This window comes from Leptosomus discolor, chromosome 1 (assembly GCF_034619465.1).
Source record: "Leptosomus discolor isolate bLepDis1 chromosome 1, bLepDis1.hap2, whole genome shotgun sequence".
Classification (NCBI taxonomy): domain Eukaryota; kingdom Metazoa; phylum Chordata; class Aves; order Leptosomiformes; family Leptosomidae; genus Leptosomus; species Leptosomus discolor.
The window spans coordinates 23,177,378-23,196,405 of record NC_141391.1 but is presented as its reverse complement, the minus strand read 5'-3'; the positions used below and the strand labels follow the sequence as shown (position 1 = coordinate 23,196,405).

Below are 19,028 nucleotides of genomic sequence, written 5' to 3'. Positions count from 1 at the left end.
CTAACTAGAAACATCAATTGTTATGGCTTTCTTTCTCTCCTCCTGCGGAGGCATAAATCAGTATCTCAGCTGAAAAGATCCTCAAAACACCACATTGAAAAAAATATTATTATTTTTTTTAAACAATAGAGTGATTTTCAGTCAAAAGGAATGCTTGTGGAGTGTAACAGGAAAGCTCAAATAACCACTTCTACTAGTAGACGCTGCAGTTTCAGAGGTGTTTTTTCGAGTGTATTTCCAAAGCAGAGTTCTGTAAGCCTTACATTTTTTGTGTGCTGAGCCCACAACCACAGAAGAGAAGAGCCTCTGTTTGAAAAGGTAAGCCATGAACAAGGCATTTATAGAACAAGGCATTCTTTGACAACATCTCTTACCTGACCTACGAATTCAGGACTGTCACCTCTTGCTACACTACTGTACAGGTCACTGCTTTCAATTCATGATGGCATTTCACTGCCTATTTGAATATCAACATGCTTTCTTTTTGATTTAGCCTCAATCCCTTTAATGTCCTTTTTAAAGTGATTACAGACACCAACCAGAAAGATAAAAAGGAGGTTAAAGAAATGCATAGCAGAGGTCTAATACGAGATTAAAAGCCGTGACAATTTGGAAGAAGATTTAACTGCAATTAAGTCAGTTGTTACATGTCAAAGGTTCTGAATATATTCAATTTTTCTGGAAAAGAAAGTTGGCTGTCCTAATCCTAGAAAAGAAAATACTAGCCAATGAAACTGTATATTGTCAGTGTCTGCAACATCATTCTCTACAGAGTGTGTGGAATGACCAAGCAGCTACAAAAAAAAAAAAAAGTAGCAGCATCTTAGTCTCCTATGAATTACTGAAGTTTGGCAAAACAAGGTAAAATAAGTTGAAAGATGATCTGCCAATAAAAAACAATCAGCTCACATACTTTTTTAATTTATGAAGCAAGACAAGTTCTACAACTACTGAAGACCTTGTGGTCTCTCCCATGTCTCCTGCTATTAACCATCAGAGTGCTCAGCCAAAATTTTACAAGTCATGCAGCTCTTTGAAAACTGCAAATAGCTTTGTTAAATCAACCTTGGAAAATGAAGGGCTGGGGAGGCTAGGGAAGTTATCAGAAGTGGACTTAACACTTTAAGTCACAGAAACCTTCCAGCACTGTCCTAGGTAGTAAGGGTTTTGCACAAACTTGTATCACAGTTTCCCTCCTGTCTCCTACTCTGGTCAGCACAGTTTAGGAATGGATCCTCTTGCCTTATGACCATCCTCTGTGATAACTGTATCAGCAGAAACCTCCCCCAGTTAAAGGGGTTTTATGGATCCTTTATGCTGTGTTGAAAGACCAGAGTAGCATAAAGGGACCAGCATTGCTTATCCAGAGTATTCAATGCATGCTAGGATGAAAAGTTAATACTGTATCTCATGCTATATTACCAAATTCCAAGTTTCAATAGTAATGTACTAGGTTTATTTAAAATATTCATAAATGTTTGAATATTAGCCTAGTGATTACACTGTTGTCATCCAAAACAGGGGGAAAACAACCATCAGTTTAATGAACAGAATTAACCTGCCAATGCCAACTTGCTTTGAAGTGGAATATTATTTTAAAGAAAGTTAACCCAAACAAATTTTTAAAAGCTAACCCAAGTACAGTGTACCTTGTTAAGACATGAGATAATGTGACTGAGGTCAATCCAAGGAGTACCCGCTTCTGTCACCTGATGGAAAAGGTGATCTCGAAAGAGCTTTAGTAAATACCTGTCTCCAGTTTCTGACCATGTTGGGTCCTTCTGAAACCTGGTGTGAAACAAAGGCTCATGTTAAAGCTCAGAAAGTTAAGAAAAATAAAAACCCACAGATATACACGACTCTTCAATCTAAACTGTGTAACCTTACTGCTCTGCAAAGCTACCTAGCTACCTGTTATATTTGCAATCAAATTACAGTCTCCCCTCTGCCACAAACAGAAGATAACACATTCAAAGTTTCTCAGCTGCTCACATATCCAAAGCTAATGCCTACCAAGGGTCACGCAAAAGTAATGGAAGAAAGCAATAGTTATCTTCAACAAATTTAACATGTCAATGTTAGAAACCAGCATTATAGACACAACTCCAAGTCTATTCAATAGGATGGAAAACAGACCATGACCACTTCATTTTTAAGTAGTAGCTGATAAAAAACAAGCTGAAAATTAACTAGTTTAAAACAAGTATCTACATCATTTGCTACAGTTAAAGCTATGGATTTCCTCAAAAACTACTGTCACTCACAAAAGAGTGCTAAGAGAAACCATACTAAAAATAGTGAAGCAACTTTGGCATATCTATTTGTGGCCTTCTCTTCTCCTTTATTTAAAATTTTGGTCAAAGTTGCTTATCTTATTTTTCTCCAGGCTTCTTAAATACTCATTTCTTTAGGGGCAAATAAGAAGAACATGTTTAGCTTAAATTTATGAGGGAAGAAACTTTGCATTGCAAAGTGGGTTTTACATACTCTACACCATGAAAAAAAAGTATTTCTTACTCTGGCCTCTCATTGATTGTTCCCAATTTTGCTAGAAGCCTAAACAACCTTCCGTTTTGCACCTCCTAGAAAACAAGAAAGATGTTATTAAAGTTTCTGAAACATAAAATTAAGACACTTACTTGCAAAAGGTATACAGTAGTAATGCCAATGAAGCACTATTAATTACAATGATTTATTTATTCAAAGAAGAGGATGTAATTTTTTCAGAAAGAGATCAAAGACATTATATCGTGTAGTGGTAGCCCAGTGCTCATTTTAGCACTTCACATTCAAATTGTAACATGGAGATTTGACAAGTAATGACACCTTGCTGCCCCAGCAGGCACTGGATCAGGCAATCTATTTCTTTGTGGAAACCTAAGTCCAGTCTCTTGCCAGCCTATACTTACAAGTGTGCTAAAATACAGCAAGTTAAACAAGAAGAATTTGTTAATATATATACACACAGGTATCAAGACCTGTAGAAGTATATAGCATAATACCTTACTTTGTGTAAAAAAGAGAAGGAACATAATCTACCAGATTTGTTTTTCAGAAATGCTTCGTAGTCCATTATTAGTAAATATTTAGCAACAATATCAGACTAACGTTCAAATTACAATTGATTCCAACCATAATTTTGAAACAAGTTTTTCCAAAAAGAAGCTAGAATTTTAAGACTTAAAACAGTATAAATTCTGACTCCATCAATGACAGAGATAAAGCAATGAGAATGAGCTCACACAAAAGACAGAACATTAGAATTACAGATGCTTAGAATACACGAAACTGAAAAATTCCATACATTTTTCCTCAACACTTAGGATACAGTAAGAAGAGTTACATCCTAGCTTACGTTACACTGTGGATTAATCTTTTATTTAACTAGCTCAAAGCTCCTGCCTGCTCAAAGCTGGCAGGAAAAAGATTCTCTCCTGATATTATTCATATTGTCCAATGGCCCAGCTCTCCAACATTATTCATGCTAAGCTGCATCTCATCCCATGCATGATCACATTGATTTCAAATGAATTCAGTCTGGAGTAGATTACTTTGCACAGCTGGGTAAATAAAGTAGGCCAAGGTGATAATAGCTTGACCTCAGACAACCTGGGTTGCAAGACTCCTATAACCAGTCTAAAAAACACACAGCAGAACAGCCTGTACCACAACAGTGCCTACACTTAGAGACTGACGGAGATGACTTACCTTGTCCAGCTACCAGAGGTCTATACAACCTCCAAATAATTTTTTGGTATATGGCCAAATACACAAAAGCCAAAACCACATCTGTGTGAATGCAGCCATGCAGATTCCCAGTCAATGGTGACACAGCTGAGCAACAATACTGGCACTAAGTCTCCAGGTGGCATCTCTGCAGGCTTGGTAGCCTGCAAGGCTGGGAGCTCTTCTACAGAGTGGATTAGAGGACTTGAAAAACTGAGGCTTTCAATGGTGTGACATATAGATGACAGGAACATTAAGGTGAAGAAGAAAAGGGATAGCATAAGGGCTCACTGCTCAGTGAAACGTGAGGGTTATATGAGTAACAAAATATTCATGGCTTCCAAGAAACAAAGTTATTAACTACATACTAACCACTTCCAGTTAAAAGGAAAAATACCATACATGCTAGTCTTGTTCTAACACTCTCTCCTAAGCATTCGCTTTGGGGCAATAACAAAGACAGGGTACCAGGCTAGACAGAAGGGATACTGTAGCTCTAATGTTACTGAGGATGGGGTAGTACAAACAAGTTATAGCAGTTGCTAATTAGCTGTCCGGCTATTTATAACTGCCAGGTGAACGGCTATTGCCAAACTGGTGGCTATGCAACTTGGATTTTTAGTGACCCTGCTCACCTGCCAGCGATAAGCAACTGCTACAAACAACCTGACTGAAAACGTGGACTGCTAAGCGTCAATTACAGGACAATCTCCATCTTTATTATGGGAAAAGATCCACCTGCTCAAATTTGTGCAGGCACATTGGGCCAGCTTAACAAGAAATGAACTTAAACAGAGCAGGAGTAGCAGGTGACTGTCGGAGTGGGCACCCATCATCTAGAGCACTGCATTCAAAGCAGATACCACCTTGTTCTTCTACAGCTCTTTGCTTCTGATAGATTTCAGCATCTTTGACTAAGGAGGGAAAAACTGTTATCCAACAAGCCAATGGTGGAGAAAATAAGAGAACAAGTCCATCAGAATCCAAACCATTGGTCTACTGTCTCTTAATAAAAAAAAAATTTCAATGAGGGCACATAATGGAAAGGAGTCACAGGCTGGATCACTGGGTCAAGGCCAATTCCTTAAGTTCCAATAAGACCAAGTGCCAGGCCATGCACTTCAGCCACAACAACCCCCAGCAGCACTATAGGCTTGGGGAGGAGTAGCTGGAGAGCTGCCAGGCAGAGAGAGACTTGGGAGTGTTGACTGACAGCCGGCTGAACATGAGCCAGCAGTGTGCTCAGGTGGCCAAGAAGGCCAATGGCATCCTGGCCTTTATCAGGAATAGTGTTGTCAGCAGAAACAGGGAGGTGATCATTCCCCTGTACTTGGCTTTGGTGAGGCCACACCTTGAGTACTGTGTCCAGTTTTGGGCCCCTCTCTACAAGAAGGACATTGATGTGCTGGAGACGGTATGGAGGCGGGCTACCAAACTAGTAAAGGATTTGGAGCATGTCTTGTATGAGGAATGGCTGAGGGTTCTGGGGTTGTTTAGCCTGAAGAAGAGAAGGCTGAGGGGAGACCTTATCACTCTCTACAACTACCTGAAAGGAGGTTGTAAGTGAGGTGGGGGTCGGTCTATTCTCCCTAGTAACAAGTGATAGAACAAGGGGAAATGGCCTTAAGCTGCATCAGGGGAGGTTCAGGCTGGATACTAGGAAGAATTTCTTTACTGAAAGGGTTGTCAGGCATTGGAACAGCCTGCCCAGGGCGGTGGTGGAGTCACCATCCCTGGAGGTGTTTAAGAGATGGGTAGATGTTGTACTTGGGAACATGGCTTAGTAGTGTTGATAGAGCTAGGACAAAGGTTGGACTCGATGACCTTGAAGGTCTCTTCCAACCAGAACTGTTCTATGATTCTATGACTTGAATAAATCCTTCAAAACTTAACACCCTATTCCACACGTATCTTCAGTGTCATGAAAGCTTTCTGTAATGTACCTCAGTGTTGTTAGAAAATCCTGTTATTGGTGGCTTCTGATGAGCAGATACCCTTTCCTATTGAACAAATACACACTAGCATGTGACAAAGTACGTATTTACTTTGCAGCTAGCACCTGGACTGAACATGATAGACTAAGCATAAGCAGACCCCCACAGCAAGAGGTGCACACTCCAGGGAAACTGTGGGTGGCAGCCTTTACCTCCATGATCTAGCATTCATTTGGAAAGGAAAACATGAGATAAGTAAAGGGACACTGGAATCTGAATCTATCCAAGAATTTAAACATTTCTTGCTGTATAACCTCTAGCACAAGCTACATGATTTAGTGTGTGATGACACATATGGCCTTATTTACCCAGAATAATACTTTTTAACCATTCTATAAAGAACACCTTTTCCCCAAGACTGTTGGTTGGACATGAAGATGTTACTTCAGTTAAAGCCGGCTGAGGGCATCCTAAAACTGCCTGTTCTTGGAACTTCTGCACTTTCAGTACCTTGAGCTCAGAGTTCTGAAGTCTGCAGGCAGACTACTTAGGTTGCTAAACAAACAAAAGGAACAAAACAGCAGAAAACATTCCCTTTTAAGGTACAGCTCTAGGAATACTGACTATAGGTCTTCCTGTAGGAATTACTAAAGGATTTACCTTTGCAAGGTCTTCCTCTATAACGTCATTTCGCATTTGAGCAGCATCCAACTGAGTATAGAATCGTGCACCAATCATAGGCATGATGTCATTTACACTGCGAAGCCTGTTTTGGTCGGTCAGCAAATACCTGCCAAAATATTCCCACCCCCAAAAAGATTACTTAAACACTCTGCAAATGCCAGAGAGATCATCCTATTATGATTTTATAACTATTTGACCCTGATGTCTATTTAATACACAAAGTTGGCAATTGCAGAGTTTCTTAAAAAAAATGTATTAACAGAGAAAACGTGTGTTAACTTACATGTATACATCAAGTCAGTTATTTATATAAGATAGGAGTGTACTTTGATGGAACTGCATAGTTTACCCCACTCAAACAGCAAGAACATACTCAAAAAGAGAGAGGACGTGAAGATTCAGATTGTAATGCATTTATTTTCCAAATGAGGGAGGGGGCAGACATTTCTACTTTTTCCTCTTCCGCTGCAAGAGGAGAAAGTCTGACTACACTAAACTCCACAAAATAATACACAGTCAAAAAAAACTAGCACGCAACCCTTTGGTCAAAAAGTCAACATGCCTATTTCTCAATACCTTCTGAAACTGTAAGGTAAGACTAGACTAGCATATTGCAATGGTAGATAACAGGCAATGAAGCCCAGTATTGAAGACAACTTAAAAATGCTTGTTTTATTTAAGCTCCTAATTCTTATTTAACAGCACTTAGTAAAGAAAGGACATGGATTTTATTAGGTACATCATGAAAATACACATTATACAAATGAATTTTAAATTACAATGTTTAATGATGCATTTGCTGTGCAGACAACTCAGTAACAGTAGTTATATCTGTAATCTTACTTGCATCTAAATACCATTTGACATTTTCATTTGTATGTTTAAAAAAGTAGTAGCTGCCTTTAGCAGATTTATTAAGCAAACTTACAAAATCAGATTCTTCAGATCAGAGGAATAGTTGATTGTCACCAGTTCCATTGCTTTCTGCAAATTCTCTCTCTGAATTCCTGATAAAGAATTGCAAGCCAAAGCCAACACAACTTTCCCCAGGGAGATCAGATCTGCTTGCTAACAGGGAAAACACACAGAGATAAGATTCTTAGTATAGATAAATATTACCTATGGTATTAGATGGTGTTTAAAAAGAGTCAGTTCTTCAATAACCTTAGAAGAATTTGAGCAACTAAGTGCTATTCAAATCATAGTTCAATATGACTGTCCAAGTTACAGTAGTTAAAATATACAGAGGAAAATATGTTCTGATACCTAGAAATTTTTAGCTATTATATCTATCTTTGAATGCATAAAATTTACCTATTTTTAGCTTAAGGACAGTACCAGAGAGAACTCTTGTATAGTGAGCAGAAGTTCTGCAAAGAGGTTCTCCTAACCGCCCACCTGCTCGCTCCTGACAAGTTGGTGGCAAATAGAGCAAGACTTCTCAAAACGTGATGCAGAAATAAACATCAAGGATTATTTGTTAAAACAGAAACAGCATTTCCTGGACTCATATCTTTTCACACTGGAATCCACAGCAGATTCCAGTAAATGATGTTTCTGTTTTAACAAAGAGCACAAAGATTTTAATCTCTGATGGTCAGTGTGAAAAGATATGAACTGCCTGAAATAACTAGACAGGAACAGGCCTGATGGCTGACAAATTGAGCAGCATCACATTTTATGAAGAAATGCTTAGTGTTACTAAACACTTTCCTTAAAACTGCTCTGAAAAGATGAATGCTGCATACAGGCTACTTTGCCACAACAGAAAACTCTACCAATTTTAACAGCCAGCCATCAGAAATTATTTTGAAAAGCTATACCAGATTTTAAAGCCCACCCCGAAAAACAGGAGCCTAATTTAGTAGCTGACATTCCTAGCAAAAGCTGCCTGAGTCTTCCCATGCAAAGGCTTTCAGCTTTCAGCACACAACTTGGCCAAACCTGAAATACCCGCAGCTTTCCATGCTGGATGCCTGCTTCATACTGAATTTAAGAAACAGCTAGAGATACAAATTTAGTATTTTCCTGAGATTTTTTCTGATAAAGTAATATATTTTTGCAAAAGTAAACAAGTGAAAGCTAATTATCGAGAACATCAGCTCCATAGCCTAGAGCAAAGCTATGCCGTTTAGCAGAGAACACTGTCATACAAGGGATACACCTGCCATCATTTCTGTAAGAGAGGCCAAACGTTTAGCTTTTGGCTGCACTGCAACATTAAAAATTCTGTTTAGAATCTGGCAACTTCAGAAAAGTGTGGTGATGGTGAACAGGCCACAGCCCTTCACAGCTCTTCCACCCAGAGAGGTAACCATGTTTGCTTCCTCTGGCTGCGGTCGCTGAACATAGGTTTCCCTGCAGCCACATCTCCCAGGTGTTGAAGAACAGAGTAAGGAAAACCTTTCCAGGTCTCTCAACATCCCCACTATTTCCGTATCAAGTATGATCAAGCAGCACAAGTTAAACACGGACACGCAACATGCCAGAAATTAAAAAGCATGGTACTCATGTAACCAATGAGGACAGAAACAGGATGTGGAAAATGAGACAGAAATAAGGACAAAGCAGTGAAGGAGGAGATGGGACTGGCATTTGCTAGACTCAGTTTCCTAAAGAACCAGGAATTCCCAAGTATCAGCATTCCCTTGTACTTTTATAAAGAGAAATGAACTAGAGCAACAAACCGCATTTTGCTGGGAACCCACTTGCTTCTACCACCAAGTAGTCAATTTGAGCAGCAGAGGACACTGCTATAGTACTAAACAGAGGAATCTTGCTGATGCAGTATCTATAGAGACATCCGTCACCTGGCACAATGGCATTTTTATTGTTTTTTCCTCTAAAAGACTTAAATACTTAAGTATTTGTATTAACCACAATATTTCTTCTTTCTGCAGCCCCTACTTTACACTTAATAGCTTCCAACTTTTAGTAGTTCATAAGGATGTATTCTGCATAAATTCTCTATCATCACACAACCTGGAGACTCCAAAAATACACAACTTCAGGCAATACCCTATGAAAATGTAAGTCTTCCTTTTCATAGGTGTTTTCACAATACAGATTGCATTACATTTTAAAAACAGTTAAGAAAGTTTTACATTAACATCAGCCAGGAAATTCTAAATTCGGGTTTTTGAGCGTTTGACTTACAACCATAATTTTTGTTTTGCAAATTACATCTAATATAAAAACTGGAAAAGATGATACAACACACTCATGCAGCCTCCACCGCACACATTTCAAATTACAGTCGATGCTTAACTTGTTTTAGTTGAAAAAGTGGCTTGGATTCATCCCACTAATTTTCGGAACTTAAACTTCAAGCGAGTCAGTTAAGAGTCTGATCAATTTAAGATATCTGTAATTCTGCAAGACAATTCAGATTTTGAGCAAGCTGAATTGCTCTCTGGAGGAGCCTTACTATTCACTGACAGCTGAAACCCTGAACAATGCCTCATGTTTCAAGCTGTACAAGTGCACAAAGGCAGTAATTTTGCTGTGTGATATGGGAATTATAGAATATCTCTAGTTGGAAGGGATCCATAAAGATCAGGATTTACAGAAGTCAGATTCCCATTTTAGAAGGGACAAAACTACCATCCGCTGACCAACTCTATCCATGCAGACAGGGTACACCACTTCTCAGAAGCTGGGGTGCACCATCCCTTCTATAAGGAAGCAATCCACATACGCCTATTAAGCCCTAACCTCCCCTCTGAAAACATCAACAAATTCATCTCTTCCTACTTCTAGGCAGAGCAAGGTTAAAGGAAGCACACAAGAACTACTAGACCTCCTTGGAGCAGGGACACCAAAAATAAAGGCTGTACTCCTGGAGCAGCCTTGCTAATGCAAAATACAGGTCAACAGCAGGTACGATCACTTCCCTGTTTATACTCCATATTGTGCTTTTGCACGTATCAATGGATCATACCAGTTCCTTTTGCCACAGACTGCCAGAAGACTTTTGCTACGGTAACTATCAGCAATGACTATTAAGTCATACTAACTTGATTCTCAGCTTCAAGGAAAAGCTTTACACCTTTGAAGTACAGGCTGCCTTTTGTTCAAAAAAAATGTACCTTACATGCAACTAATGACCATTTAACTAGCAATTCAATTCATAACTGTAACCTGTACCAGCCTATCTTTTTCTCTCCTGAAAGCTTTGCTGGTAAAGATTTTATTACCACCTAGTTCCTTGACAGACATATTAAATAGCATTACACTAAAAACAAGCCCCTAGGAGAGAACTCAGAAACAGCCCTCTTCATTAATGCCTCCCTGTTATCAAATGAATTTCAAATATGTCAGCGAGCAATTTAAAAGTTAATTGGATAGGTACCCTTTCCTTTCTGCAAATTTTTTTTTAATATTAAAAAGATAAGTGCTACCATGCCTAATGCCCTGGAGATACCTCAGCATTTTATACACTTGGCTTTATCAGCCAGATATGTTAGCTAATCAAATAAAACTTATTTTTGACAAGATCTGTTTTCCATAAACTCTTTGAAATTGACATTACTTTTTTGTTTAACCTGTTCCATTGCTTTGCTTGGATCAATATCAGGTCATCCAGTCCACAATTCTGTGGATTCACTTATCCTTTTAAGCTCTGGAATTGCCCTTAGAAGTCCCTCCAAGTTCCTAGATTTTTTTTTTTTTTTTTTTTTTTTTTTAAAGTCAACATTAATACTTCAGATGCCTCTTCAGCTAGTTTCTTTAAATCTGGGGAGGTGCATGTGAAAGTTATTTTGGTGTGCTAACATGAAAGTTATTTTGGTGTGCTAACATAAAAATATTCACTTTGAGCAAATGCAACCATATAGGCCTCGTTAAATCAATAAACTTAGGTTTTCTCTTCATTTTATATGGAGAGGACTCACTTTCATGTTATTCCAAATACAGAAATATTTATTAAACCTTTTTACTGTTTCCTACATCACTATTTACAGTTTGCCCATGTATATCTTGTAACTGACTGACACAAGACTTAAGGTGGGAAGTGATGTGCTGGAATTTATATAGGTTTAACACCTTGTTTTTAAAGCAAGTGGCTATTCATATTTCATTTACTACTTTTTAGCTTCCCTTATTGTTGCCTTTATTTAACTCAAATTATCACATAAACTGATGTGTTTAACACAGACTGTAAAGAACAATTGCATTCCTTTTACATAGCCCTTCACTGTTCTGGCCAAACTCTTTCCTATCTACATTAACAATGGGAAATAGCCAGAAAGTGACAAACGTTAACAAAAATGCCTTCCTCCATTGAAGACAGCAACAAGGAAATGCATATTAGCTGGGCAGTAAACCAAGAGATAACCTACATTTTTAACAGTCACAGGAGTCCCAGAGGAATTCAGGAACTGGGTCATGGATGAGAGGAAAAAGGACAAGCAGCAGCTGTTTTTTTGTAATTTTATCTGGCTAGGGCAAACAAAGGTAGAGGATGATAAATGACTCCTGAATTTCAAGGAACCAACTCAGTCCAGAATCTCTGAAGGAACAAAATGGATAGTGAAAAAGTCTAGCCCTTCTAGAAGAAGTGACAAAAAAGAAGGCAATACTATATTTTCTAGCTCCAGTTTAGATCTTCCAAACTATGCATTTAAGAGTACTTACTTCTTTTCTGGTTTAGTAGTGATAACTGAAAAATCAGGATATGAAAAGTGTATAAAACAAGCAAACACATCCCCCCTAAACTAAACTAGGCATTACCAAGCTAGTTAGTTGACAAGTGTTGAACTGATATGGTGGTAAATGCTTTTGACAGATTCATGTACCTGCAAGTATTTTTAGATCTGTACCTCCAAGTACATTAAACGTTTTGCTTTAGAATTACTTGAATGTCATAATATCTCAGGAGGATCTCTTTCCCAGCTGCAATTAAAATAAATGTAAAGAAGTATTTAGATTTTTTTTTTTTTTTTTTTTTTAAATCTCATTAGATTTTTAGGCACTGAATCCCTCACTTGCATGTATTCCTATCTTGTCTCAGCTGTTTTCCACCATATTATTACCAGAAGCCCATTGATACGTAGCTGGTGTGTGCGTGAGCACTGGGAATCCTTTGATGTACTACTCAAACTACACTGAAAATTGCTTTACTGTATCTTAAAAAAAAAAAAGCTGCTACGTTCTAGGACATGGTTTCCAATAAGCTAGTTACTGCCTGGCCGAAGTTCAAACATTTCATTTATTACTGGAAGACCCTGAATGAGCAATTTTCTCACAGTGAATAAGCTCAATTAATGAAAATAAATTAAATCAAACTCCCTACTGTAGCCTTTCACTCCCAGTACGGACAGGGTATGTGATGACTGCTGAAGTAATGTACTTTACCCTGAGGGGAAGTTAGGGAAAGAGGCACTCCTGTACACAGTGATGCTCCAGATGACTGAGGAACAGTTTTTGTTAAGTCTAAAGGGATTCTTCTTAATTCAGGAATTATGCAGAGTCCACACTTCAGAGAACGCCAGGAGAGCACGGAAAAACTAGGAGCCTAAAATAAAGATATACTAGAACTTTTTAGGAGTGAGGAGAAGGCCTAAGTGCAGTTATTTAAAAGAACTCTTACTCCTCTGTGAAAAGCTATTCAACACTTAGCTGTTTTTGTTAAAATAATGAACAAGAAAGCAGAGCAAAAACTATTACTGAACCATTATTTTCATATCTCTTAACACTAAATGTAGGATTTTTCTTCCTCCTTTAGAAATTCGTATTTCCAACCATTTCTGACTGAAGTTTGTTAAATACTAATAGTTCAACCTGTTTGGTAAGCTTGCTGAAATTTTAGAAGCAGAAGATAGCAAAATGAGCATTCGCATTTCTAAATTACAAGCAAATTTGAATAATGCACGGCAGAACCAAGATCAAATCAGGAATGAAAAAATACAGCCATTTAGAGACAGATATACTGGACTACACTTTAACTAAAATACTTGTCTTCCAAAAGGAATCACACTGGTTTTCAGTACTCCCCATGCCAAGTCATCAACCTAACTATGGTCCTGTTGTCTTACCTGAAACTGAGCCATTAATGCCAAGGGATTATTTTGACTGTTGTCAAATGTCAAAACGTCAAAGATTCCAACACAATTAACTCGTAACCTTCAGGAATAAGAAGAGAAAAGGAAGAAGTGTCATTAAATTTTTTTGATTACTCAATTTTTCCTCTAGCATTCATTGAATGCTTTGATATGACAAAAAAGTCATCAGCACGTAGCAAATTACTATGAAGCAGAAAATATTAATTTTACTATTTGATAAAATACAGGCAGATTTCAGTTTACAAATAAATCAACACATTTCTAACTTGTTTCTAACTTCCCAAAATATCTTTAAAAAGAACTTTAAAAAAAAATTTACAAGTTTTAGCATATATTCTCACGCCAGATAAAAGTAACAGAACTTTCTAGTTAGACTTTGTTATTACTTTAACAGGTGCATGGTCAGCAGCTACCATGAACACAGATCACAGCAACACAGTGAGAATGAATGCTTTCGTTACCTTGTTTTGCCCGTTACTAGAATCTTTGTTGGATCCATAACTCGGCACGCCAGTCCGGCTGTATGAATGGTCCGTAACGCAGAGCTGAGCTGTACAATATATGCCCATATCAAAGACTCTGGAAGCAATCCAGCATGCTGCCGTGGTAGAGGTCCATCATGCTGACCTAGAAGCAAAACATTGTAAGCATCAATAGAAGGCTACTGCACAGAATTCAAATTCGAACATTTTGAATTATACAATTAACTCACATATTCATTTCATTAAACTCTTAGCAGTCCTCAAGACACATCTATCATGCTTTAGTGGTTGGTTTGGGGTTGGGGTGGTGGGGTTTTCTTGGTTGGTTTGGTTGGGATTTTTGGAAGGACACCACATTTTAAAATGCTGACAATTCATTAGGCATTATTATTTTCACTCTCATATTCAGGAAAACCATTCTGATTTTTAAAGTTTAGGATGAATAATCACTACAAAAAGAGCACTGGTTAGGGATTGCTGAAAGTGGGCAGTACATCAAAATATGCAACTACTTCACAAGTAAAAATGTCAGTATTCCAAAACAACGAGCATGTACCACAACAGCTGCAACAGATCTCATTTTACCTCCTTTATTGTAGGAAGGCTTACAAATTAAACATACTCTATCATCTGATGAGACAAAAAATTAACAACCTAGTTTCAAATTATGTGGGCAAATCAGACTGGAAGATTTGGTCGCTAAACATCACTGAACACAACTTCATGTATGTTCTGCTGTGACCCAGCTCCCTGACAAGTCCTTACTGCATGGCCCCTGTTCAACAGGCCATATGAAACCAATGCATCGCTCCCCTTCTAAATGGATTTGTAGTCCTCCTTTCAAAAATAAAATTAATGCTTTGCAAACACACACACGAATCCCACATTGCAAACAGTTTCTGAATAATACTGAGCCAGAGATTAAAAAAATGAAGATATAGATAACAAACACTGTTTTTAGTAAGATGCATGTGATAGAGGGAAGTTGCTACTGTTTACGTGGCACAAAGCTGAAGCGGGAGAAGAAAATACGTCCAGAGTAAGGCAGCACATCTCAACTGTACAAAACACGATAGGCATTTCATGGGGTTGCCTCAGTACTGATTTTGCCAATTTTGAGACCAGTACTGTCATCACTATTCAATAAATCATGTAAGCACCTGATCCAGTTTTAAACTGACTGCACTCCTCTCCTCCGGACATTTGTTTCTTGGGTTTTCCCTCTCCTTACAGAAGCATATCAACATCTGTTCACTTGCTCAAAATAAGTTTGCGCGTGTGTGTGCGCACTTGCACGTGTACACACAAACACACACAAATATATGTGAGAATGAAAAAAACCCACATTACTGAAAAATTTTTACTTCGAAATTTTACTGATTTTAGGGTGAAGGGCTGGGAATGTTCCCAGCTTTCATTTCTGAGTTTGTTTGTTTTTAAACTTTAGTTCATTTTTCAGGTTTAAAGTGCTTTGGTTTAGATTATAAAGATCGAGACACTGACTCCTTTAAATAGCAATAAGCCTGGCTTATTACTGAAGGCTGAATATAATAAGATATTCTTCGTTTTCTTCTGGCCTCCTGATGAATCATTATGCAAATCACTTCCCACAAACCAGCATACCAGAAGTCTCACATAGCAAACTTCAACCCCCCCCAGCCCCGAATCTCTCTTCTTTAGTGTGACAAAATTTATGATGATCTAAAATGATTGAGTAGATATAACCTCCTTTGTTAGTCGAAGCTCTTTCTCCAGTTACTAATTGCTATAGGATACACTTTATATTTGGTAAACAGCAACATGGGTGATATGTTTTACAGAAATGCATATGGACACTGTAAGACAGTTACATCTGTATGAACATGTCTGTCCAGAGCTAAAATAGCCTAAAGAGAGAGAAAAGCCAAAACTTGGGGATTATTTTTCTGCATACAACTTAAAAACAACAGCACTTGCCCTTTGATTTCCAGATAAAGGCTATGTAACCAAGAGAATATTCAACATACACTGAAAACCTGAAAGATCAGAGTTCAGCACAGCTTCTCCCCCTCTCAGAAAAATCTCCATCAAGCAACACCACTATTTTACTACTGGAAAGACTCACTTGAGGCTACAGCTGACTCTAGGCTGCCACTTTCAGATTGGTTGCCTGCATCCCATGTTCCCATACACCAAAAGTACAAGCTAAAACACTGTAAGAATTAGTTTTGAAATGCTCTCTTACATATCGATCTATTCCAAACAAGTAAGATTAAAAGCAGTTCAGTTTACTACAATGCTGACTATGAAGTATGTCCCATGAGGCCCATCAGCCCTGTCACAGATGGCACTTGAGCAAGAACCCAAGGAGATGAGACCCAAAAGCTCACTCTTCAGGTAAAGCACATAGCTGAAAGCTTTCCAAATGGTAGTAAACATCACAAGAATATAAGAAAACATTACAAAAAATCATCAGAATTACTTTATTCCAAAAAGTGATATTTTAAAGGTTTCATGGTTAATTTGAAAAAGGCTTCCCACCACAGGTTGAGTCCACAGCCACAACATGCAAAATTTCAGATTACGTTCTTCCCGCCTACTGCCGGGGAGACTCACTTCTCCCACTACTTTCATCTCTCTGAGATGCAGAACATAGATACTAATGGAGAAGATTAAAAATGTAAGACCTGCTGTTTCAGAAAACACAGGTTATCCATTATTTTTGCTTGTCGTGTTAAAATAACTGTCAGCATTTTTATTTATTTATTTTTATGTCCTGTGGTATGATGTTCTCAATGGAACAAGAACTGTTGTGCACTGGTGTGCATGTGTATACTTCTGTTCCGTTTGTTAAACAAGTATTCAAATGAAATTCAGTTCCCCAGAGCAAGGACAAAGCCAGGGATCATCCAGGGTGGGAAGAAAAAGCTGGGACCGCCAGCAGTAGGACCTGTTTCACATCAGGAACACTGTCAGAAAGCATGCCAACAAACAGCAATTCTCATCAGAGAGTTATGAAAAAAATATCAGAAGCCAAATGAAAGATTTAGCTGCTCACTAAACTGAACCACTCAGGCCTGTAAATCAGTCTTCTACATTGAGAACTGTGAATTGTTCAGTGTTTGCTTGGTGCTCCTTAGTTAAAGTACTGAAAGCAAGATAAATGCAGTAGCTTTCCTTCTCCCCCTTCTCCAGGGAAACCTGGGCTTTGTTTTTACACTTCCCAATTTTCAATATACAGAAATGTTCTGAACTACTGTTGCTGCACTACATTTTGTAAAAAAAAAAACCTGAAGATACTAAAAACTTGAATTTACTTTGAAAAAGTTGCAGCCTTTGGCAAAGGTATTTCAGGATAATTATTAGTCACATATTTTGCCCTGAACATCACGTTGACTTTAAATATTCATATATTCTTTCTCCTCTAAGTACATAACATTTCTTTTTCAATGGAAGAAGTATTTTATGGAAAAACATTCAGCAACTAGGTATGCAAAAACTGTGAAGTCAGCAGTGAAGCCCATTTTTGTGCATTACATACTACTATTAATGTGCCCAAAAGAAAACAAGGTCCAGGAAACTTGCCTGACTTCATTAGAAAATATTTCTTTGCTGAAAAGCAGAATCTGTGGTGCTGAAACCCACTATTAACATCATGTACACCAACATTAAATTACTAGGAGCATTTTTAATGAATAGACCAAAGGACATATCAAAGGCATGCTTATCTCTGCCAACCACAAAAACTCATCAGCACAAAGAAGCAGCCTTACTGGCAGCAGTGGATAGTTACTGTTAATTTGCCAGGATTTTCTAGCCAATAGTTCTGAAGTACGTCCATTCAGAATGTGGTTTACCATTTAATTATTGCACTTGTTAAGTATAAAATTTCAGGACTTTCGGGTTAACTTGCTAATTTAAAGAGAACATCATTTCTGCAGAGATAAATGTACTAACGTGTACTATAATCTGAAGCTGAGAAACATTGGAAAGGTGGAAGACAAACAAGTTCCAGAACAAGAGGCTTAATGGTTAGACACTTTTGATAGAAGTAAGCATATTGAGGAAATATGAGGAATGAGAATAGAACAAAAAGGAACTTCTCAAATAAACGTGCTCCAAGTAACAATTAAAAGCCAGACTCCTGATTTTAAAACTTGTGTAAATTTAGTAAAATATGACAGAATAACATCAGATTATCACACTGTACCACCTGAAGAGCATATTTCATTGCATAAAACCCACAAGCAATAAATTCTACAGCATTCATAAGTAACATAGACATTAGTTTACAGTATAAAAATGAATGTAAGCTGCATTCCCAACACCAAAACCCTTCCAAAGTAGTTCTGTAACAGGGTCTGTAAATAACACAGCAAAAAGAAAAAACCAAAGACTGACCACACTAACACCAGTGACATGCAAGACAGCTATGTAAACCATAATCCTCATCTTTTAATTGTCAAAGTCTTGTGTTGACAACTGGAGTGTTCAACATAAATAAGGTTGCATACCTGAAATCAAATTCTCTGAGTTCACTGATCAGGTTCACAGTGTTGTGCCTCCTAAAACCTTTAAAAGCAATTGCACTAATCTGGGCCTCATGCTGCAGAGTACCCAACTTCCATCCATTCCCCTGCTTCTCTTGGGAGTCTCCTCTAGGCAGGCAGACGGCCAAGAAACTCTGTGAGGGGATGGAGAAAGGATCCGTGAAGGCAGGCAATTCTGAGAAATCAAGTTATAGGTATGCAATCTTATTTTTCTCTCAAGTTGCTCCTTCTACTGAGGACCAGACTAGAAAGCAGCAGTTACCAAAAAAAGAAAGGCCAAAGCAAAGATGTGCAGAAAGATTTGGCAAAATTTGGGAGTTTCAGGTGAGGGTTGTTTTTTTTTTTTCTTATTTATCTACTAAAAAGACTGGAAGAGCAGGTAATGAGAAGTGGCACAGACAGGAGAGAATTTTCTTTCTTACATATCCCTGCACATTCTGCCTCAACAGTTCATTTTAATTAAATACTACTTTGGTTTGGCTGAACAGGAATTGATGTCTTATTTACAAGTGTCAAAGATCATCCCTGCCTACAGAAGGAAGTTGTAGTAGGTCAAATGAATGGTCCAGATAGCCCACTACCTGCTTCAAAGACACATGCACTAAAATCAGA

The 19,028-nt window shown here is 38.0% G+C and overlaps 1 protein-coding gene across 3 annotated transcripts in view; it reads right to left on the bottom strand.

Moving 5' to 3' along the window:
- The window catches only part of PAN3 (poly(A) specific ribonuclease subunit PAN3), an 83,748-nt gene that overhangs the window by 4,331 nt on the left and 60,389 nt on the right, over positions 1-19,028 (bottom strand). For all 3 annotated transcript variants that reach the window (XM_086476265.1, XM_086476273.1, XM_086476279.1), the window contains 6 exons: positions 13,867-14,032; positions 13,379-13,466; positions 7,273-7,412; positions 6,321-6,450; positions 2,518-2,582; positions 1,650-1,788 (listed from right to left, as the gene is read on the bottom strand). In XM_086476265.1, the coding sequence (XP_086332391.1) occupies positions 1,650-1,788; positions 2,518-2,582; positions 6,321-6,450; positions 7,273-7,412; positions 13,379-13,466; positions 13,867-14,032 (728 nt within the window). The remainder of the gene's footprint in view (positions 1-1,649; positions 1,789-2,517; positions 2,583-6,320; positions 6,451-7,272; positions 7,413-13,378; positions 13,467-13,866; positions 14,033-19,028) is intronic.